This window comes from Ochlerotatus camptorhynchus, unplaced genomic scaffold, assembly GCF_037179485.1.
Source record: "Ochlerotatus camptorhynchus isolate MF236.1 unplaced genomic scaffold, CSIRO-AGI_Acam_v1.1 ptg000132l, whole genome shotgun sequence".
Taxonomy (NCBI): domain Eukaryota; kingdom Metazoa; phylum Arthropoda; class Insecta; order Diptera; family Culicidae; genus Ochlerotatus; species Ochlerotatus camptorhynchus.
Window position 1 is genome coordinate 1,295,238 of NW_027040622.1, and position 24,268 is coordinate 1,319,505.

Sequence of the window (24,268 nt, forward strand, 5' to 3'; positions counted from 1 at the left end):
CTCTGGAACATATTGTTTTCAATAGTCTTTTTGGTCTTCTTCTTCTTCTTCTTCTTCTTCTTCTTCTTCGTATTTCATATCGCATTTTAGCTTATTGCGTGCTCTCAACTTATTGTTCTAGAGGCACTTCCACAGTTATTAATGGAGATCTTTCGATGCCTGCACTATTTTTGCAATAGTATAATTATGTGGCAAGAGAAGTCGAGAAATTTTCCAACCCGAAAAATTCCTTAACCGGACCGGGAATCGAACCTAGCCACCTCCAGGATGGTATTGTTTTGTAGCTGTGCCTTTACCGACTGAGCTAAGGAAGAGTCGTTTCGGTCGTTTTGATTTTATTTTATCGGGAAGGTGAGAAAAGGGTTTTGATAGTCTTTATTTCGGAATTGTCCCACTGTATGGTGGCTTCAACGATCACAACAATTGTTGTCACGTGAAATCAACAGGGTGGCCACTGAACTGGGAAAACAGGGAAAACCGAGAGTTAACCGGGAATCGGAAACAACCGGGAAATAGCCGGGAAATAATCTAAAAATATTTATTTTTTGTTGTACCATAATGAAATTCTGTGAATAATTATTCCAAGTCAAGTATTTCAAATATTTCTCTTAGAATCTTGAATATTTCGTCAAGCCCAGATTCCTTTACTTATCCATAGTAAAGAATACCAAAAAATAAGTCTGAGATCTAAAAAAAAGCCATTTCCCAAAGGTTGACATTTTGAATAAATCTAACAAAGATTTTAGAGTGTTTTCACGTAGCACAATCTGGAAAATTATTCCATATCTGGGAATACACGTCCAGAAATTTCCAAGTTTGAGATCACATATTTCTTATTGCTACACTTTTATGAAAATTCAAGCCCTAAATATTGAACAGTTTTCCAAGAACAGGATCTTGAAATTAGTTCTCACTCAATGTTTCAGAATCATGTGAAGTTTTGATAATCCTGGATCTTTTGCATCAACGTATGGAGCCAGGATGGTTCTGTTTGTTTTCAATGTTCAATTTTTTTTTAACTCCTCAAGGATTTCCTTAGGATTATTCTAAAATGTATTTAGAATTCCTTTTACTTTTTGGATTACCCTTAATAATATAGTAATTCGGTGCAGTTTTTCATAGAAATTTGCTTCATATCAGTCTCAGAATTCAGTGTAGAACAATTAAGAAATTCCCTCAAACAAAAACTCACGAAATTCACTCTACATTTATTTTAATATTCTTAATCTTTCTAACTTAGGATTTAATTTAAGTTTTCCCTGAATATTTTTTTGAAATACTTCTGAAAATTCCCTGACATTTGTTGTCCAATTTCATTGGTTGGAGTTGGAAGGAAATGCGTTACTTATATCAACGTGAAGCTTTAGTGCGATAATTTCTAAGCTAGAAAAAGTGCTGAAGATGATATAGTATGGCAGTGTGAAAATTGAACAGAAGTTGAAATTGAACCAAGGGTCATTAATGCTACAATACCAATCAAATGTGTACTCCTTTACCTAACTCATTTGACTGTCTGCAGCTGTGGAATATTTCTAGCGACGTTTATCACTACCTAAGGCTCCACGGCTATGGCTTGAACAAGAGAAGCAAATCAAAAGTTGGGTAAAGAAGAGTTGCTTTTTAACACACCATATCCTGGAAATGCTTTCGGCAACGAGGGGCCTTAGGTAGTGAAAATTCGCTAGAAATATTACACAGCCGCAGACAGTATATGAACAGGTAGAGGACATACCTCAAATCCCCTCACCGTATGAGTTGGACAAAGGAGTGCGCGTTTGATTGGTGTAGTCGCATTAATGGCCATTCGCTCAATTTCAACTTCTGTTCAATTTTCACACTGCCGTACTCTATCCTCTTCAGAACTGTCTCCACCTAATACATTATCGCACTAAAGCTTCATGTTGATATTAGTAAAGCATTTCCTCACAACTCCAACCAATGGAATTTGACAAGAAATGACAGGTAATTTTGAGAAGTATTTCAAGGAAATATTCAGGGAAAACTAAAGATGAATGCTAAGCTATTTCTAAAGAGACTGCTAGCAGGGATTGTGTGAGAGCAAAGGAATTTCAGGGGCAATTCTAAGGAAATACAGAGAAGGATTTATCGAGAATAAACCATACTGCAAAATTAATGATGATATGACTTCAATCTTACTTGGAGGCGAACCAGCCCAAGGCTGAAAGCCTCCCTAATAAAGTTAAATAATAAATAATACTTCAATCTTGGAACTACGCCGAATGATAACCTACTGATTAAAATCTCCTAAGAGTTGATCAATCAATCAATCAAAGAGAAATTCTGAGTAGTGCTGCATGGAAATATGTATCTAATTCCAACTGTAGTTCTAAAAGCCTTACTGTAGCGGAACTATCAATCGATCCTCTTCAGAACTTTCTCTAGCTAATACATTATCGCACTAAAGCTTCATGTTGGTATTAGTATAGCATTTCCTCCCAACTCTGAAAATCGTAAACTTCACGTATGAAGTAACTAAACACTTTGATTGAATGATACCATTGATTATTCTCCTGGGAATTTCTTCAAAATTGTCTTTAAAATACCTCCACAATTTTCTTCAATTAATTTTGTATTTTCATCATAATTCAATGCTTCAAAGTGTCAGAATCGTAAAATTTGAAGGTTCAGATGTCTTTAAATCATGAAAATTGTCTTATTTAATGTTCAAAACTTTCTTTGTCCGAGAATTCCAATAATATTTCGTAGATCTTATTATTTTCTCATTCTTAAAACATCAAATAATTATGTACATTATGAAACATATGTTGACATTGTTTTGCAATCTTAAACCAAATACATTTTCTAAATTCTGAATATTTATTTTAACATTCATTTCTGCATTTAAATTGAAATACTTCATCTTTTTTTTACAATGACATCAACTTTGAAAACAATTCTGACGGTATTCCTTTTCTTTCCTTTATTAAGCTGCTTATATGAGACCGGGAAAAATATCCTGGGCACCAGAGAAAACACCGAGAATTTAATTTCTTAAATCCAGTGGCCACTCTGAATCAAACATCAGTAGGAAACCGACAGTAAAGAAGCCATTCCAAATTAATGAAGTTCATTGAAATATTCAATCATGACTTCCAACCAGCACAGTTCCCATTGTACTGCAAATAACACACATTTCACGTACCTTTTTTGACAAAATTCGTCGCCACTAAGCCACCGAGCCTCTTACATCACAACACAACAACCGACTAGCTTTCGAACCCTGATCAAGCATTTTCACACCGCGTTCTATCAGTATCTATTATATAAGTTTTAGTCAACAAATGAAAAAAAAATACAACGAAAAAGGGGATAGTCCCGGCGTATTGGTTAACATCCATTCCTCATTCACAAATTAAATCTCATCTCCGGACAAGCCACGAATGACCCAAGAGTGTTAAAGTGGTTCAAGTGACTACAGTTATGACCCGATTTTATCAGCACCTCCGCCCATCACATAGTCGTAATTCCAAATCTTTCTCATTCAACGTCAAGATGTATGTTTTAGGTGGTAGTGTGCAATAAGTTCACTGAAGAAGCGCATGAGTTTTAAAAAGGAGACTGGCAAATTCAGATCATTACTGTAAAACAGTGTTGGCAAAATCAACAATCAAATAGTATTTTTCCGCTCTCATACGCTCATAATATCCCGCGTGATATTGGAACAAAATATCATGCTTGATATTGATTTTACAAGCTCCTTTGATATTGCGAGACTATTCACAACGTGCAAAAATCAAGCTGAGAGCTGACGCGATACAAAATTGATTCCATTCCACACCGTTTTCTTGGAAAGAGAAAGTATAGTTTGCTATCTCTTTTTACTCCTCACCGATGACAGACACGAAGGGACTGCTGCCAGCCGTTATGGAAGTTTCGGTTGCATTCGGGTGTAAAGCAAAAATCATTAAACTCCATCTCACCACAGTTTGGTGAGATTTGCAGTTGGTGAGTTTTGCTAGCTTGATATTCTGAGCTGCAATATCACAGCTAGAAAAATCAACCGCAGATGTTTGCTTACTGATTTTTGTCTACGAAAATCAAGCGTGATCTTGGGCATTGGTGAGATTTGATTTTTTGATATTTTTCCAACACTGCTGTAAAATAATAAAAAAAAAAAACAATGATGCCGAGATCTAGGATTGATCCGACGATATTCAACTCAGTAAGCCAAATTGATCGCGGCTGATCATTCACGCTCCCTTACATCACAACAAACCATTACAGTCGTTAAACCCTGGAGACATGAAGCAATTCAATTGGAACCGATTTGATAAATCATGTTGTCGTGTTAAGAAATATAAAAAGATAAGACAAACAAACAGAATGTATCCATGTGAAATTTGACCGTTCTTACTGAATCAAAGTTTGAGCAACTGGTGGTCAGTCAATGCAGTCCTGAGTTCCTGTAATGAGCTTGATTTAGAGTTCAAATGTGATTTTTTGTGTCACATGATGAGTTTTGGCTCTAGTTTGAAACTCAACTCCCTTGGAGGGTAGATCCGGATGTGACAAATGTAATTTTGGTCGCCATTCCGAACAAACATCTTGCTTTCAAATTGTGGTGTGATTTGATGTGTATTTTTCTTCTATATTTATTTAGAAGATGATTTGATATGTCGCAAAATGCGCTTTGGTCCTATAGTCAGAGACTTTCCACTTCTTCGGGGGTACCCGAAATATAGGCGTTACCCTAACAAAGCAACTTTTTTTGTTATAAGTTCAAGATTCCAAATATTCAAAGTCTCATAATTATATTTTTCATTTATTCAAGGTCTCCGAACCTCCAAGTTTGCTTGAGTTGCAGAATTCTGAAGTTTTTTTGAAGGTCATTGGATCGAACGTTATTGTGCTGCTAATGAATTTCACGCCAACTCAACAAATGGTTGGCGGCACCCTCTCAGATTTCAATAAAACTTTGAGGATGTAAGGATACCTTTTATATAATTATTTTATTTAAAAAAATCTTGACCACCATTTTAAAATGACCGAACTTTTTTTCGAATATTTTCTACAAACAATTATAACTCAAAATTTATAAGTCCTACAAATAAGAAAGTATAAAAATCAGAAAAAAATTAGTTTAAGAGTGGAATATTTTTTTTTATTTTCCTATGACAGCTCATACAATTTTCTACATATCATCTTTTGGAAACATGTTTGAAGGACTTATATATTTTTTAATGCTTTTATTTCTCCAGGCTCATTTGCTGTAGCTTTGCGGAGCTGATATTCATTGTTTAGATTACAAAATTACTTAAAACTAATGTTAGTAAAGCAGAGGCCGATTACTCGCGGCTATCTCGAGGTTAGGGGCAACAAATTGTAACAAATGGATGGCAGGGTAAGGATTGTGAACACAAGTTATGGAGAGCAATATGCTCTTGATCTCAAACTAAGCGACACTCTGATGAAAAAGACAAACATGGGGGTACACCGATGGGCAGCTAACACGTGGGAGAACACAAGATGGCACTAACTACTAAATCCTCAGATCTATCCGTTTTAAAAACACATAAATTAAATTCAAATAGTCGAGATCTCTAACGGGTATCGCGAGTTGTTTTCCTTGGGCCCTGAGGTATGTGGATAACTCAGATCTGGCATCACGGTGTAAGTTACATGACCAAACAACATGCTCGATATCGTGATAACCACTGCCACACGCACATAAATTGCTACCTGTGAGCCCAATTCGATAGAAGTGCGAGTCTAACGAGCAATTATTCGACATAAGCCTTGATATAACGCGTATAAAGACGCGGCTCATGTCCACCCTTTGAATCATGGTTTGTTCGACACCTGTGGGAGAATAGAATGTAACCATCTTCCCAAATCACCATCAATCCATTTTTGTTGCCAACTGATGAGGACTTGCTGACGAGCAATGAAGAAAAATTCGTTGAAGGCGATTTGTCGCTCAAAAATATCGCCTTCGACCTATAAATTATGAATTATAATTTTTGTTCAAAATGTTGAAAAAATAAGATTGGCCCTTTTCAAATGGTGGTGTTATTTTTTTTTAGAAAATAAGCATGAAAAGTTTATAGAGTAGAAGATATATTTGCACCCTCAAAGTTTAATTGAAATCTGATAAGTTACCGCCAACCCCATAGTCGAGTTGGCGTGAAATTTGTCTGCTTTTATAATGAGGCTCAAATAGTTATAATAGTTAAAATTTATCTACGATATCTTTTTTTTTCCTTTGGTTTGTTTTCCGTCAATCTTGTTTTCCGTGCTGAGCACCAATGCTACCGACGCCAGGGAGAACATCCCGGCGGCGCCGACTGGGATTGAACCCAGACCTGCTTACCACTACACCACCGGCTATCTATGATATCTTTGGAATCCTTGAAAATAAAAATAATATTCAAGGAATTTTTTTTCGATATCCCGGACATAGACAAAATTTAAATATTGCTGACTAAATCTTAAAGCTAGCTTACAAATACTCATTATTATGATTATTCATTATTACTTATGAAACTATGAGATATTATAACAATAATTTTGATTTATAAGATGCAGTAAAGTAAGAGGTAAATCAGTATTGAGGAGAATTTTATAACAATTCGAGTGATAATTTAAAGAGATTGAGATAAAAATACATCCCACTGGTATATCTAGCAAAACTGCCGAGGAGAATTTCAAGATAGTTCTGAAGTGAACTCTATGAAAATTTTGAGCAGATATCCAAGTAAGTTCTAACGATAATTTCTACGGAATTCTGAACGAATTTATTTAATGCAATGCATAACACAATCCTCAACTTCCTTTCCTAGTAGTGCTAGTAGTAGTAGCAGAAATTAGAATAAGTAAGAATTAGCATACAATTTCTTTAAGGTTTCACTACCATAAGCAGCTGACAATCATCCGTTCATATTTGTGCAAAATTGAGAATTTGCCACCAACCGAAAAATCCTCAGTACGACTTTGGTAACACATCAAAACAAAACGCTGCATGGGTGCACTGCAATCTCCGTTCAGCAAAAAAAAAATAAACCCCGAACCTTTAATTTACACAGCGATGTTAATCATCTTTCAATGTCATTACTTATATTTTCATCTCAATACTCCCCTGCGAACACTGCTGATGCAAACTGCAGCAAATGCTTTTTGGCCGTAGTTAAGGTAAATATTTGTAAACCAAAATGCTTCTACCGGCCGCCGTTCAGCTCTACGTGCTCGGTTATTGGTATCGGTTTGCGGGAAAACAACGATTTTTTTTATCTATGCTGCACGGCACCAATCAAGGCAGCCCTCGAAGTAGTCGAGCTGAAAGCGATCGATTAACTTGATCCGACTCTGCTTGATCTTGAACGAACGCCGCTGCAAGTCTGAAGGTAAACCCCGGAGCGCGCCGTTATGTAAATCCTGTAGAAGTCGAACAACTGTAACACTTTTACTTTCGGGTTCGTTTTGATGGTCATCAATGGTGGTGGACGTCTTTTGGATCGCGTGTCTGGTACAGTTGCGAGTACATTGACACACATTTCTGTCACTGACTGCTGCCTTTAGCTGAGTAACGATATGGTTACCTACTCTGCCGCTCATCGCAAGTCGGTCCCATTTGCGTTTTTGTCAAAACTGAGTTTTACAACGGAAATGGTAGCTAATCACCTATATTTTCATGAACTCAAACACTTTGTTCTGAAAAAGTTTGGAACAACAGCCAAACATTGTCGCATTACATAAGCAACAATGCTACGAAGCAAACTTTTCTCGGCTTGCTGATTTGTGCTATGGGACGGACTTGCCATGAGCAGCAGTACAAGTAAACTTCGGTTGTTTTCAAACTCTAAATCAACTACTTTAAGGGGTAGATGGGACCGCTGACCGAGAGATGATGTAATAAGAGAAAGATTTCAATGCCAAGTTTTGAGGTAGATGGATATCAAGGTGCGTGTTGGTGGGAAAACCCCAGGACGACCACACCGTTTTGCAATGTTTAGCGAGCGACCAAAAAGTATCACTACAAAATGAGCAATGAATACCGCTGGGCTGGGCTGGGCTGGCACGATATTTACGTGAGATGCGTGTCAATCTGGACGCGAGATGATTGTGTAGAAAGGGTGTCCGTTCGGTACTGGGTTCCGCTTGCCGCTGGGCGTATGCCTTGAATTATTTTAACGGGATCTCGAGAGATGTAGGTGAAGGCGGTTCGTTTCATCTGGTGTGATGGAATGTGGCGTAAATCTCGAGGATTGTGAGACGAATGGTAAACGGGTCTTTTAAGTTGTAGGGATGGAATCTTCCGAGTCATACTTTGTGATGATGACTTGAATAATGTCACGTCTCATTTGTGGTGTGGGTTGTACAGAACGGAAAAGTTTAAGCTATTTTGTGGTAAGGCGAAACAGTTATTGAGATTTCCAGTAGTTGCTAGAATCATGAAATAAATTTGATGAGCCAGTAAAATGGTTTCGACCCTATAAATAGCAGAAAGTTTGTTTTGAAGTTAGAACTTGGTACCGAAAAACTATACAAATTTGAAACGCCCCAATATCTTGAAGAATGTTCAATATTCTGGACTTTGAACACTCCTCAACATTTTGTTGAACATTCTTCGAAAATGCGAAAAAAAATATGATTTCGGACGTTGGTTTTTTATATTGTTAATCATATTTAACCTTTACGTCCCCGACCCTCAACACCTCAAATACAAATTGCTGCTCTTTCATCAGCTTGCATCCGATTTTTTTGAAACAACCTCCAAGGGATCACACATTGATGCAAATTTCATATAATGGAACTGCCTTGAAGTTCTTTTGTAGTTTGAGAAACTAGCCTGAAGTTTCCACAATTTTTCTATCGATCATTTATCTTCTCTAAAGTGTAAGCAATTCACTGAATTTCTCGAAACGTTTTTAAAAAATTTTTCCTCTGGAATATCTCTGAGGATATCTGTTCTTTCTTGAATTTGTTTTTGTTTTCAGCTTTGTTAGCTAGATCGATATCTTTCACGAAGTTCTCGAAACTTCTCTAAAGTGTTTGCAGTTCTCATGAAGCTTGTTGTACTACCATGAAGTTAATTGAACTGTTTTAAAAATGTTTAAGCTTGCGTGAACTTCTGGACTTATGTTAAAACTTCAATAATTTTTTTAACATCTCTAAAGTTCTCTGAAAATCTGGGAACTTCTTGAATTTTCCCCCCAATTGAGGGAAACTAATGGAACTGAACTCCCATGAAATTTCCTTTGTTTTTGAAGCTTAACTAAACTTATTTGAAAGGGAGGGGGCGAAATGTCAATAAAAGTTCCTGAAGTTCTCGGATCTTCCCTTAAGCTCCATAGACTCTTATGAAGTTCTCGAAATGTTTCTGAAGATCTCTGTACTTCTGTGAAGTTTTCGAAGTTATTCTGAAATTTTAGGAACTTCTTTAAGCTTGCGTAGTGAAATAATAAATATAGTTACACGATTATCACTGAAGTTCTCAAGATTTGTCTGAAGTTCAAATTATCGAAACTAATTCATAACTTCTTCAATAGTCTAGAGTTTCCTGATATTTTAAAAACTGCTCAAAATATTTCTCAATTTCCTTAAAATCCTCTAGACTGCCCTGAATATCTTAATTTTTTTTAAAGAGCTCACCATTTTACTGGAATTGATTTAATTGCCCTTAAGTTCTAAAGTTTTCCTTAAGTTTTATAACGTTTATAAACGCTCACGGAACTTTGCCTTAAAACACTAATTTTAGCTGGGATCAATAATAAAATTCTTGGAATATTCAGTAATTCTGAGTAACTCCTTGTAAGTCGCTGTACATTTCCTTTAGTTAATGTGATTTTTCTGATGTTATCTGATCGTCCTCGAAGTACTCGGAACTTCACTGAATATAATGAAACAATCTAAAAATATCTAAATTTCTTAGAAGTTCTCTGGAATTTCTTGAAAATATGCTAAAAGTTCTCGCCTTTTGACGTAGGACTACGCCTGTGATTTCTATATGGAAATACACTTTGTGAAAACCGAAAATGGATCATGTAACGAAATTATGAAAGATTTTGAACGTTAATAACTCAGCTGCCCCTGGATCAATTTCAATAATTTTATCATCAATCGGCCAGAAATTGCTTCCGACTGTTGATTTTTAACAAGAAACTATTGAAAAAGTGGTAAATGTCAAGCATTGTCCAAAAACGTCGACATACCTAACAAATCCACCAATTACGTACATGCATACGCTGCTTCCCCATCACAGTCATCAGAGCTTCGTTTCTAGACGAAACATGTCGATATAACATTGCCGCTTCCCGAACACAGTCATCAGAGATTCGTTAGTAGATGAATTAAGTCGAAGTGGCATTCGCCTACGATCTTCGGGCGTGTACGATTAGGGATGATGCAATGGTGTAACATGTTGCACACTCATCACCATATTCAGAATCACACGCGCCCAACGACCACACAAAATGCTCTCCAGAGTTGTAATCTTGTAACCAAACTTGGAAGCAGGGGTGCAAGCGATTTTGATCGATGCTTTTCATCAACTTTCTGTTTCGTTAATAACTAGACGGCAAACACATTCATTGATGCGTTTGTTGTTCTGGATGATAGAAGAGCATAGCAGAAATAGTGCGAAATAGGTTAGTGAAGCCATGGCCATCGAAATATGAAATCGATGAAGAGAATTGACTTACACCCCTCTACTTCTAAACCCCTTAATTTAGTCGTCATCATAGCAATGAAAACTAGCATCGCACCGCTTTTGGTTCTTGGGTTACACTTGTTGGTTGCAATTCTGGTGTTCGACATTTTCGAAGGACTACAAAAAACATGAAATTACACTATTTTCTAAAGGTGCCTAAAAGCCCAATTATTCGATTAACGATTAATCGTAAAGATTTTTCAATTATTCGAGCGCGTAACCGACATCCGTTCTTATTTCTACTCGTTCGATTTAGCGCAGTTGAGAAAATAAATAAAAGTACTAATTTATCTGAACCGGCATAGAGAAGATCCATGACGTTAACCGTCTTTCTGCTAAAGGCTAAGATTTACCAACTTGTTGAGAGAAGGAGTTTAATGAGAAAAACTAAAAAGAGGAGGAGCTTTAGCTGGGTAGACACTGATATTCTGCGGCCTTCCAACCTGTCGCAGACACAATTTCAACACCTGCCCAGCCGTAGACGGGCCGAGACTCTTGCGAGTGCCCAACCATTGAACCGAAGAATATGGGATTGTCCGGTCCGATTTGCAGATCCAGCTGCCTACACGTCAGCATCATCTTCCAAAGACTTTAAACCTGTACTACACACTTAAAAATAACTATTTTTACACGAGACGTAATTTATCTTTGACGTAAATTATGGAACGTAAACAAACATGTCATGTAAAATTAAGTGTTCCCAAACCGAAACTTACGCAACTTGACGAAAAGTACGATTGATTGAATTTATTTTCTCGTTTCTTTCAACTGATTCTTATGTCATTTGGGCCGCTTGCATGTGTCGGTCTCAGAGCACAGAAATGTACATGACTTTTTGGTAGTGTGTACCATCGGCCCTTTTCAAGGCCACCAAGATTTTCCAAAAAAGGTAAATTTCTGAACATGTCCCAACTAAAATTCATATCAAAAGGTTCTTATCAGGGCAATCATAGTCCTACTAAAGAGTATAAACAGAGAGAATCCCGCTTAAATTCGACAAACACAAGCTCCTGCTGCGGTTAACAAATAACGTTTATTATATAAGACCACGTAGTCCTACGTCATCATTTCGTACAACCCCATAGGGCTGTCCCTTGTAGTTTTTTATTAATGGAACTTCTTGATGTTTTCTAATCAACTTAGCTAAATTTTCGAATTTTTTTAAGATCTTGAAATTTTCATGATCTATGAAACTGCCTTGAAATACTCTGACATTTTCCGGATGTTCATATAATTTTATTGCGTTCCATAATTTTTTTCTGAACAAACCAAAGTTTCCGGAAATTCCGGTTTCTGCAATTTCTTGGAATTTATTGAACTGTCCTTCAATTCTCTGATCTGTCTTGATGTTCTCGGAGCTTCCCTAAAAATCTCAACTATAATGAAAATCTCGGTTCTGCTTTAAAATAAATTGAATTCTCGTAAACACCTTTAAACTTTCCTGGAATTCTCTGGATTTCTGTAAAGTTCTTGAAATATTTCTGAAGTTTTCATAAATTTTCTGAAGGTCTCTGTACTGAATCTTGCGGAGCATCTGATGGGTTCTCGATTTTATTTCTGCACATCAGGGAACTCTCCTGAATTTGTCTAGACTCACGCTTATAGATTTTTAAACCAATTCAAGTTTCGGGGACTTCCACTTAAGACCTCTGGAATTCCCCAAAGATCTCTAGATCTAGCTTTTCTGAGATCAATAGAACTTCATTAAAGTTTCCAGGTCAATAGAACTTCATTAAAGTCAATAAAAAATGTGTGGTCTTAGACTTAGTAAAATGAAGTAAGTGTTCAACTTTAACATTAAATGGATTTGATAGTTAAGCTGTTTCTTTAAAACTGATTGTCATGTCTTAAAAACTCTTGCGTTAAAAACATATTTTTAACGCATTTCATTAATAGCATTCTTATTATAAACCTGGAAATTATCCCCCAAAGTTATGGAAAAACGCCAATTGAGTGGACACCCTGTAGATAGAGAAGAATAATAAAACGAAATAAAAAGCTCTATACAAGGTACTTCGAATTGTTCAAAAAATAGAACAAAATGTAGGCCTTTAAAGAAGAATGATCCAAAAAGTTACTCGCCACCAGCCCTGTAATATTGGGCCATACATAAATTTCGAAGGAAAGCATTTTTTGACAACTTTTTAATAGCAACCAAAAATATCCATTTGTATTGTCCAGATGACGTATTTTACTAAGAAAAAATGAGGAAAGAAGATTTTTTTCGATGAGCCCAATCTTGTAGTAATCTTGTAGTAACGCAATTAGTCTTAAATTGACTCTTTAAAGTTGTTGTACAAACGTTATCCGTACAATATCTGATATAAATTGCATATCTCGAGGCTGCCTGAAATTCGAGTCACACCTTGATTGTTAAAAATATCGAATTATTGAAAGGTCACATCCAATTGATTGAATAGACAAATCATAATATCTTATAATTTACAACCGGTAACGGAAGGGCGAATAACTGTCGATGCCTGTGACAGCTATAAGAGGATTATGCAGAAACTTTCTATTTCCAATACATTATTCATATTTATAACTGATAACAAGGTCAAACCCACCGTCCAAAACACCGTAAGCGAAGTCCAAAATCCATCAGTTTCCTTTCGTCGTAGTAAGGCACTCCTTCGTTAGAAATCAACCAATCAGTTGGAACCCTGGCGGTCATGGTCAATCAAAAAGCAGCAGCAAATTATCAACAGACGAAAGCACAACAACCTATCGGCTGCCAATGTCAAGCTCACTGTATTATTATCGCTTATACAACGCACCCGATCATCACCGGCAACGACATCACCACCCGCCACCATCACAATACTATTTGCTATTGGAGTCTCAACTCAGCTATCAAAGTGCCATAAGTAGCATAAGAGTGGAAATATTCCGCACACGAGCCGATCGAATGACCATCTTCTCCTCCGCGCGCGACATGCCGTTGGGGAAGTCCCCCACAACGATCGAACAACAATCTAGTGCTGCTTCTGCTCATGTTCGATATGCAAATTTGATACGCACATGGAACATGATATGCATATGATTAGCACACCGCATGAGTCTTGTCACACGGTTTCCGTACCGGGTGGCCACCACCGGAATACGGCACGAGGAAAAACATGCATGCACTCACAATCACACACGGCGTGCATCCATCGGTCGCCGTCGTCGGTTCGGTGTATAATTGACTACAAATGAAGACGCCGGCTCGATCGGATGTTGGCATGTTGGCGAGTAAAAGGTTGATCTATGAACTTGAATTTTGAGCCGCTTGTACTACTGACTGCCTGCCGCAATAAAGGTGAGTGGGATGGACGGCGGTACTATTGGACCGGACCGAAACGAACCGAGGTGATTTGAACGATTGTTTTTCTCGTGATATAATAATTAGCGGGTAACGCAACCCGGTAGCTAACTGGTTATTCGATGGAACCAATCACTAGCACCAGTACCGTCCATATCGGTGAAAGGAGTGATGGTTCGTTCCATTGTAGTAGATAGACAAGCATAGTGCGTTTGATGGAGGGGTGAACTTGAAGATTTGCATACTGGACTGGCTGCAGTTGCATGCTGAGAATTGTTACATTGTTGAATGATAAAATTAAAGCGAAAATCTTAGGAACGATTTCAATAATGCAGCTCAAACCAGTTGGACGACCTTTCGACGATAGTGATGCATCCCACATATCTAGATGGAGGTGAGATAAAACGATTTCACCGTTCAGCGTAGGTCATTTCAGCTTATGACGAAATCGACAGCCATCGGCAGCGCCAACGAACGACCCTGAGAGCGTCCACGTCGTCGGCGGCTATACCAACCCATTTGCAGATTATGACGCATTCTGCTATGAACGTATGACGGCATCGACCTGCTGTGAGGACTTCTTTGTTCGATTCTTGAGAAAATCATATTATACACTATTTTATAGCTAATAGCTGGAGGTCATTCGTAGGAATACTATGATTCAGAGCTGAACAACATTATCATCTTTACTGAGTTTCACAACGTATTCATCAAATATTTTTTTTTTATTTACAGGTAACACCATCAGATTTGAGACACCTTTACCCACCCGGTGCTATGAAGGTATTTATCTTTAAACTCAACTGCAATGTTCAGCTGTCAGGAATATATTTGAATTTTCCTTCACAAGATATTTATTAAATTGGGTGCCACTTCCCCTAACAAATGCGAAACTCATTCTAAGCCCTGGCATTAAGGGGATACATATAAGCAATTCGGTAAAAAAATCATGGGTTGTTATAAGCACACATTTGATTCTTTTTTTATGATCTTGTTTTTAGGACAACAAAAAATACATTTTCAACTGTATACCAAATAAAAATGAAGACATTTGGTAACAAAATTGTTCAGATATTCTTATTTGTAGTTAGTGGTTTGAAAAAACGGCTCCCACGATATCTCATTACTGCTTTGACCAAATCGGCTCATTTTTTGAGTGAAGACTCGTTAAACAGGTTATGTTTTTTCATATGAAAAATCGTCAGTAAAATTTTAAAATACGGCTTCATCATGCCCACGGGATACATCATGTGAGTCTACACTCTAAATTTCAGCCAATTTGGTCCATCTAGTCCTGAGATATCGTGAGACCCGTAAATCAACTCTGTGTTTTCAGGCAAACGCTTTGCAAGTTTTACAGTTCGCTTTGCGCGAGGAGCAAAATTCGGTCAACATCAGTTACAAATACGTGTTTACTAATACTAATACTAGCATGTGTTTACTAAAACGAACCGAATTCGACCATTTTTGAAAAATCGATTTTTTAGTCAATTTTACATATATGTAACCCCTTAACGCTCTATGACGAACCTTTACCTACAGGGTGAGGAAAAATTATCCGTGTTTTTTCTCTCAGTGTTAAGCTCGAATTTGACAGATGCTGAAATGAGCACACCTCTGCCCATTGAGACCTTGATACATAATAAACAAACACTTGTAGTTTCGTTTGAATTGGTTCACGTGTATTGTCGTAATGAAGTCCAGTCCACTACGAAGTGCGGTAATTAAGCTTTATAAATAAGGAATTCGTCCGGCACGTATTGCAAAAAATATTGCAAATGCCTTTGCAAACAGTTCGGGATGCTTTAAAACGGTACCATGAACTCGGAAATTTGGAGGACCGTTCAGGAAGAGGCAGAACAAGAAGTGCGAGGACCCCTCAGAACCGGAACATACTTCGTCTTAGGATTAATCGTGATTCTAGACGTCTATCCGAAAAATGGCGGAATCATTGAAAATCGACCCACAGTCAGTACGAACTGTGCTACGCAAAGATTTAGCATTGCATTCTTATAAATTTTCGAAGAACCATTACCTAAATGACAGGATGAAAAGGAATCGGTACCAAAAATCCAAGATTTTCACTGCTGAGCAATACCAGAACCACCAAAACGATAGCCAGCTATTTCCAAAGGGTTCTTCTAACCTTACGAATGTTGCCAGATCACATCATCCAGCTTCGGTGATGGTTTGGGCGGGAATTACGGCTTCCGGTAAAACTCCCTTAATATTTATCGAAAAAGGCATCAAAATCAACCGAATAGTCTACCAGAAGCTGCTGACGGACACAGTTGCATCTTAGGCACGTACGCATTTCGGTAACAACGATTGGACATTTCAACAGGATTGGGCACCATCACATGGAGCGAAAAAGACGCTGGAGCTTTGTAGCTAACTTTTTCCTAGATATTTGACAAAAGATGAATGGCCTTCAAACTCTCCTGATTTAAATCCAATGGGCTACCGTCTGGTCTATTCTTGAGTCCAGAGCCTGTACTAAGTTACTCGTATCTTTAGATCATCTGAAAGCAAGTTTGACAAAAGTCTGGGATGCAATATCTGTGGAGGAACTAACGTCCATCGTCGATAATTTCCCTAAGAGGTTGAAGGCGTGTGTACGAGTCAAAGTAGCACATTTTTAGAAATTGTTTTGAATATCATAAGCTATGATGGTGTACCTACATTTCCCATAAATATGTTGTAATTAAAAACATAAGCAATAAAGTTACGACTAAAACATTAGACAGTGTCAACGTAGTGCTACTGAAGCACTTTCCACAGATGTGTTAAAGCAGTTATTAATTGAGAGCTTCCTATGTCAACAATGCATGCATTTGTATATTGAGCTAGTAGCACAATGATACTCTCTATACTCAGGGAAAATCAAGAAAATTCCCAACCCAATAGATTTGTACTAACTTTTACTGGCTTTCATACAAAAAGTTGTTAACACGTTTTTGGTGTGTGCGTGCACGTTTACGAATTATGAGCTACTTTCAGCCGATAAACGGGTAGCTGGTTTTAGCGTACGTCAACCACGTGGGTAGAAATAAGTTATTTCTGAAAAGCTTAGTTCCGATCAAAGTAGGCACCACTTGTCAAAGGAGCTTTTTCTTATGCGCGTTGATCGACTCCACTAGCTGAAAAAATACGTGGAATAAGCCTGAGTAGCTAAGCACTCGCATATAGGGCTATCGTGCTTTAAACATTGCATAGTGTTTTTCGAGTTAAGGGCATTAACCCCAATGGCCCATTACCTCGAATGGAATTTCTTCTGAAAGCCCATCTCGAAATGCTTGAATCAGTGCATTTGGAAATTGATACCGATGTACAGATAAGGTTTCACATAATACCGATATTTGTGATTTTATAACGATTTGTACCGATTTTTTAAATAATCTAAATGATTATTGGCTGTCCGCGCATAAGTGTAAGAGAAAACTGTTGTGAGAGATATTTATATTTTTGAATACCTCAATTGTTTTAGATTCAGTGATCAAAAAGTTAGTCATCTTTAAAGCTGTCTTATGCTTGAACTCTTTCGACTAAAGTTTCCATTTCCTCGCCATTTTTGGTTAACCCAGGAATCGATAATTCCTGGGTATTAGGAAATACTTTAATCCAGTAGCCAAATAGGTCCTTCAGAAGGTTCATGCTTTAATTTCCTGAAGTTTATTTAATTTTCCCATGAAACTTTCTTCCGAGGGTGCGTCACATCTAAATCTTAATTCTAGATGCTCAATAAATCACACAAATGAATCTACGAAAAATTTACTTTCATTTCTCCCATCTACTTGCATCACGGAAATCTCCAGATTCGTCATCAATATTCTTTCTATCTACTCAGCGTGCGCGTAGCTAACCCCAGCAAAACGCAATCTATCTTGCACCGTAGATAGAGTCACCCCCTCGCTTTGTTCTTTTTCCTGGAATTTCCCTTCAACCTTACCCCGTGAACTATTTTCCAGTTCCTCTTGGAAATTTTTTTGGACTTCCCTTCTGGCTTTGCTCCATCTTCTCCCGCCAGTTTTTTTTTCAACTTCCCCCGGAATATTGTGCCAACTTCTAAAGAAGATTCTTCCGATTTCCAACAGAAATTTCTTACGATATATCTCAGAAATCTCTTGCTTCTGGATTTTTTTCCCCAACTTGCCCTGAAGTTTCTTCCGACTGACCCGTAAACCCCTATTACTTTCGCCGAAAGAAGCTTCCGATTTTCATCAGAAGATTCTTCCAAACTACCATAGATTTTTTTCTAGCGCCTTCAGGAAGTTTATCCCGTCTCCTTCGAGAAGTTTCTTTAAACTTCTGCCGCAAGTATCTATTGAATTCTTCCAGAAATTTTAATCGTCCTCCTCTGGGAATGCTCCACAAACTTTCGCCGGAAGTTGTTTCCCGACTTCTATTGGAAGGTTATTCCGAGCATCTTTTAAATAGCGAAAAAATTGCACTTAAACACCACAAAACACCACCAAATGCGAAAATAGTCTACAAACACCACAAAGCCATTACAACGCTAGAATTCGTCAAAAACCTATACAAAAGTATTCAAAGCACTGGGAGATATTCCGAGAGTCGAAATGACTTTTGTCACTTGTGAAGTGAGAAAAGTCGCGTCATGGTGCAAATCAAATCGAGAGTCACCACGACAAAAGTTACTTCGACTCTCTGAATTACGCACAATTAATAAGTAGGGGAAATGCAGGTAATGTCGGCCTAAGTGTCCCTAATTTGGGCCCATACATAAATTCAGCAATCGACTAAATTTTCAATAGCAACCAAAAATATCCATTAGCAACGTCCCAATAACGCGTTCATCTAGATAAAAATGATAAATAGCAGATTTTTAGCGATGGGCCCAAATTAGGGACATGTAGGCCGACATTACCTACATTTCCCCTATGAAGCCAAAATGGCCTTGAAAACGTTTAAATTATTTAAACAATAATACCGAAATAACTTTCAAATTCGAACCATCTAGGTACGCCAATGACAATGCAAATGGTCTCAAAATAACAGATTGTCCTAATATTTGTATAATTTAAAGCAGTGATGGCATAGTCATTAACAAATCCATATTTTTCAGCTCTCATATGCTCTCGATATGACGCGTGACATTGTATCAAAATATCATGCTTGATATTGATTTTACAAGCTCCTTTGATATTGCGAGACTATTCACAACGTGTAAAGTTGAAGCTGAGAGTTGAATCGACGCAAACATGATTCCGTTGCATCTCATTTTTTAAGAAATAGAATGTATAATAAGCGAACCCCACACGTATCAGTATATTGAAGCGAAGGGAAATTATTGACAATAATATTGATGATGTGAATACAGAAATATTGTCAATACCGATGTATTGATGTTAATATTGAATGTATTGACAATACTATTATTGTCAATAAAAGCTATCGTGTAGGGTCCACTATAATGCTATCTCTTTTTTCTCTTCACCGATGACAGACACGAAGCGACTGCTGCCAGCCTTTGTTCGAAGTTTCGCAAGCATTCGAGTGTAAAGCAAAAATCATGAAACTCAATCTCACCACAGTTTGGTGAGATTTACACCTGGTGAACAGGGTTGCCACATATACAGATTATTCTGTATTTTAAAGATTTTCTGGATAATTTCAGGACCAAGCATCTGTATGTACAGATTTACAGATTTTTATTTAAAATACAGATTAAACAGATTGTTACTGAATTCCAAATGAATGTCCTCATTATTTAAAAATCTTAGTACGATTTAAGTTTTCATTGAGCATACATTGTATTCAGAGTGCACAAAATACATTACCATTCAAAGTGTTTTTTGTTACTTCATACGTGAAATGTACGATTTTCAGAGTTGGTTGGAAATGCTATCTAACATGAAACTTTAGTGTGGTAATTTATAAACATTACAAATTTCTGAGTTGTTTTTATGTTCATCCAGTAACTTAAAGCATATTTTGGGAATAGACATTATATTCTGATAATTGACTAAGTAGCTTAAACAAATATTAGTTTAAAAATTTGAAGATATCGAAATGTCAGAAAGTGTATTACATTATATATTATAAGAAAAATATAAAATGTTTTTTACTTAGAATTGAGTTATTTATGCGAAAAGCAAATAGTTTTCAGTTGTAAAAGGCTCGGTGTTTGAAAATGTTTGCAATTAAGGAATTTATTGCATCTGGTATTAATTAGTTGGTTCAACAACTGCAGCATTAAAAGCAGGTTATTAGTAACGATGCAAATTTTTGGATGAATTGGGAATATATGCTCAGTAAAGTGGAATTTCTAATAACAGTTATTTTACGGAAGCATTTTTCATAATATTTGCTCGACGATTGATACAGATTTTAGATACAGATTTTTTGCCTCAAGATACAGTTTTTTTGCATCAATATACAGATTTTTTTCATCAAGATACAGATTTACAGATTTGTTTTCAGACAAAATACAGATTTAAATGTGGCAACCTTGCTGGTGAATTTTGTTAGCTTGATATTCTGAGCTGCGATATCACAGCTTGCAATATCAATTGCAGTTGTTTGCTTGATGATTTTTGTCTACGAAAATCAAGCATGATTTTGATTTTTGGCTTTAGGACTCAGGATTTTGCTAACAAGATCCACTCTCTCCCAGGTTGTGCAAAGCCCTTCTGGAAACTAACGAAAATCCTTTAAAATAAGCCAAGACCCATTCCACCACTGAGCCCACTGGACCGTCCCGGCGACCCAGTGGCTGATCTGATAACTCCTGAAGAGAAGGCTGCCACGGTAGGTCGACACTTCGTAAACTCCCATAATCTCGGACAAAACATCGTCAGCCCTCACGAAGCTGAGGTTGCTGAAAATGCAACGAACCTCCACCAAATTCCTAATATTTTTCCCGAGGAATTCCAGATTACAAGATTGACGAACTGTTGGCCTATATCAAATCATCTAAAAACATGCAGACCCCAGGTTACGACAACATTCTGAATCTGAAACTCAAACACTTGAATTCCACATTCTACAACCATCTGGCACTGATTTTTAATCTGTGCCTCCGACTTGGCTACTTCCCCTCGTGTTGGAAGTCAGCTAAAGTCCTACCCATCCGGAAACCTGGGAAGGATCCGTCCTCTCCTTCAAGTTATCGACCAATCAGCCTTCTCTCCGGGTTATCAAAACTGTTCGAAAGAGCAGTCTATCATCGGCTCCTAACATGTGCTGAAGAAAACAACTCGTTACTCGAGGAACAGTTCGACCGTCCACCAGCTGGCTCGAGTAACAAACATTCTCAGACGAAACAAGGTGTTCAAATTGCAGCGGTACGGTCTTCCAATCTTCCTAGTGAAGATAATAAATAACTCTCTATCGCACAGCACGTTCCGAAACTCTCTGAATGGCATCACATCGGATGCTTTCAATATCGGTGCCAGAGTTCCACAAGGAAGCATCCTTGGTACCATTCTATTCATTCTGTTCACCTCCGATATGCCGGCTCTTCCTGATGGTGGATCGTTGTCTCTGTTCGCAGATGACACATCCATCGTCTACAAGCGTAGAGTCATCGGAGCTCTGACAGCCAAACTCTGAGGTCTGGACGTCCTGTCTGAATATTTAAACAGCTGGAAGATCCGTATCAACACGGCAAAGACTCAGGTCATCATCTTTCCACTCTCTAAATCTCCCAGACTTGTTCCGTCGGAGAATAATAAGATCTACCTGAATGGCATAGTGGTGGAATGGTCGAAAGAGCAAGCTGATTTTCAGGGGGCACGTTGATAAAACGAAAACCAAGTGTTTATCCACTCATCAACAGGAGGTCTACCCTGTCGCTGAAAAATAAGCTTGCGCTCTACAAAAAAATCATCCTTCCCGTAATCGAGCCAATCTGGGAGAGTTGCGCCAAGTGCAATCACCTCAAACTCCAAAGGATCCTGAACAAGATCCTTAGGATGCTCCTAAACAGTCCCCCGCGAACTAGAAATTCTGAGATCGAGCTGGCTGGAAATCAGACATTAGAAGAACGGAGAGTTTTTATCATGTAAAGGTTCAGAGACACCTGTCTGAGATCAACTCATCAGATCATACGTGATCTAGCACGTTAGGCTACACACTTAGAAAAATTGATGTAAATTTAGGTGCTCTGAGACTGACATATGTCAAAAATGGATTCCGTCACGCGTAAGATTAAGTATTTCTAAGTGTGTAAGCTATACTCGTAGTTAGGCAGGTTATCACTTTTTTTCAATTCAAACATAACACACCCTCCAAGGGGTATTCTGTAGACTAGTAGAAAAATTTGAATACGTAAGTTAGAATAACAAATTAAACAAAGATGAAGAGCCTGATAGGCTAGTAAATTAAAATGTTAAAACAATGTAAAATCATAATTAACAGAAATAAACGTAATTTTACTAATACTACTACATCACCAGGTAGTTGGTCCAACCTTCAATAATTCTTCAAGATCTTTAAACTTCCCCGAAGTATAGAATTTTCTGATATTTTCACTAGAACTTCTAATGATTTCACAAACATTATAATTGATGTCTCTGAGCCAAGGTCCCCTTCAAATTGAGGGCCCTGGCTTTAGCCTTCCATCGCCCTACCGTTAACACGGCACTGGTTGTAATGGCCCAACATTTTGGTGAATCCTCAGTATTCAGTGTAAATCAACATCAGTGTTGGCAAAATCATCAATCAAATGATATTTTCCCACTCTCATACGCTCTTAATATCACGCGTGATATTGGAACAAAATATCATGCTTGATATTTATTTTACAAGCTCCTTTGATATTGCGAGACTATTCACAACGCGCAAAAATCAAACTGAGAGCTGACTCAACACAAACATGATTCCGTTCCACATCGTTTTCTTAGAAAGAGAAAGTATAGTTTGCTATCTCTTTTTAATCTTCACCGATGGTAGACACGAAGGGACGGCTGCCAGCCGTTATGGCAGTTTCGGTTCCATTCGGGTGTAAAGCAAAAATCATTAAACTCAATCTCACCACAGTTTGGTGAGATTTGCAGTTGGTGAGTTTTGTTAGCTTGATATTCCGAGCTGCGATATCACAGCTTGCAAAATCAACCGCAGATGTTTGCTTGTTGATTTTTGTTTACGAAAATCAAGCGTGATCTTGGGCATTTGTGAGATTTGTTTTTTGATATTTTTTCAACACTGATCAACATAATTGATTCACAATTGAAAGGACTGCAACAAAATGAAGAAGAAATATTTTACGGAGCTGAAAAAGTCAGTAAAATGCGCAAAAATGTAAAAACATTTAGAAAACGAAAATAAGTCAATAATTGTCTTACAATTAATACAGGCAATTTTCTGTTGACACTATTTGATGATAAAACATAACATATGTTAATACTGTTTATTTCACAGCATATAACAGTTATTCACAGTTTATTGCCATTTTTCAGCTGTTTAAAAAAAAACCGTATATATTAATCAACCGCAGTAAAAAAAACCTCTGTGTGCAGAGCGAGCTCAGTTTTTAACCTGGAATACGTCAACTTGCAGCGACACAAAAAATCTTATTCTTATTACGGTAACAAAAAATCTTATTCGCTTGACCTCCCTCCATAAAACCATGTAACTACAACGAAAACGATGACAGAACATAAACCTCGCGTCAACACCTGCGCCAACCGGATAGATCATGAGAAATTCTTCGAATTTCTTCAAACTCAACCTTCGCAAAAAAAACATCATTTCGCAGCTCTAAAGAGCTAATTATCGCGTCTACCCGGTACTACTGGAACAATGCGGAATCTCACGACCGCACACCGCTTTACGACCGCTCGTAAATAAAATGTACAACCCCCATCCTAATGGGTCGTTCGTTTCAAGCGATTCTTGAATTGAAAAGTGCTTAAATTTCTCAAATCCATCCAGCAGCCATGCCTGATCTATGATGTCCCAACAATGGTGGCGCATGTGTGCCATTTCCTGATCTCTGACTCCTCCGATAAATGACTGGGATAGCGGGCACGTGTATATTGAATAGATGACTGATGTGTACGAACCCAAAGAAGCATCAGGCCGCGGGTTCAGCTGAGGTTACCGTGAAACAAGAAACCGCTGGAACAACTCCGGTGCACATCCCTCGTACCATCATCAGCAGATGAGAAATAATAAACGAATGAACCTAGCCCCTTTGGCAATTGTATTATTTGCCAATTCATTACATCCCCATGCAAATATAGCTACTCTCTTCATGTATATTATGCAACAATCGGCATGCATGTCGAAAAGACGGCAACCATCGCACGGAGTCTTTAGCATCTCTCTCTCTT

The 24,268-nt window shown here is 37.7% G+C and overlaps 1 protein-coding gene across 2 annotated transcripts in view; it reads left to right on the forward strand.

Annotated features, from left to right (window-relative positions):
- LOC135700325 (uncharacterized) overlaps positions 1-24,268 on the forward strand; it is a 159,646-nt gene that overhangs the window by 86,893 nt on the left and 48,485 nt on the right. Inside the window, exon 2 of one of the 2 annotated variants that reach the window (XM_065220816.1) lies at positions 14,706-14,753. The exons of the other annotated variant lie outside the window; for it this stretch is intronic. Within the exon in view, the coding sequence (XP_065076888.1) occupies positions 14,706-14,753 (48 nt within the window). The remainder of the gene's footprint in view (positions 1-14,705; positions 14,754-24,268) is intronic. 2 annotated transcript variants of the gene reach the window in all.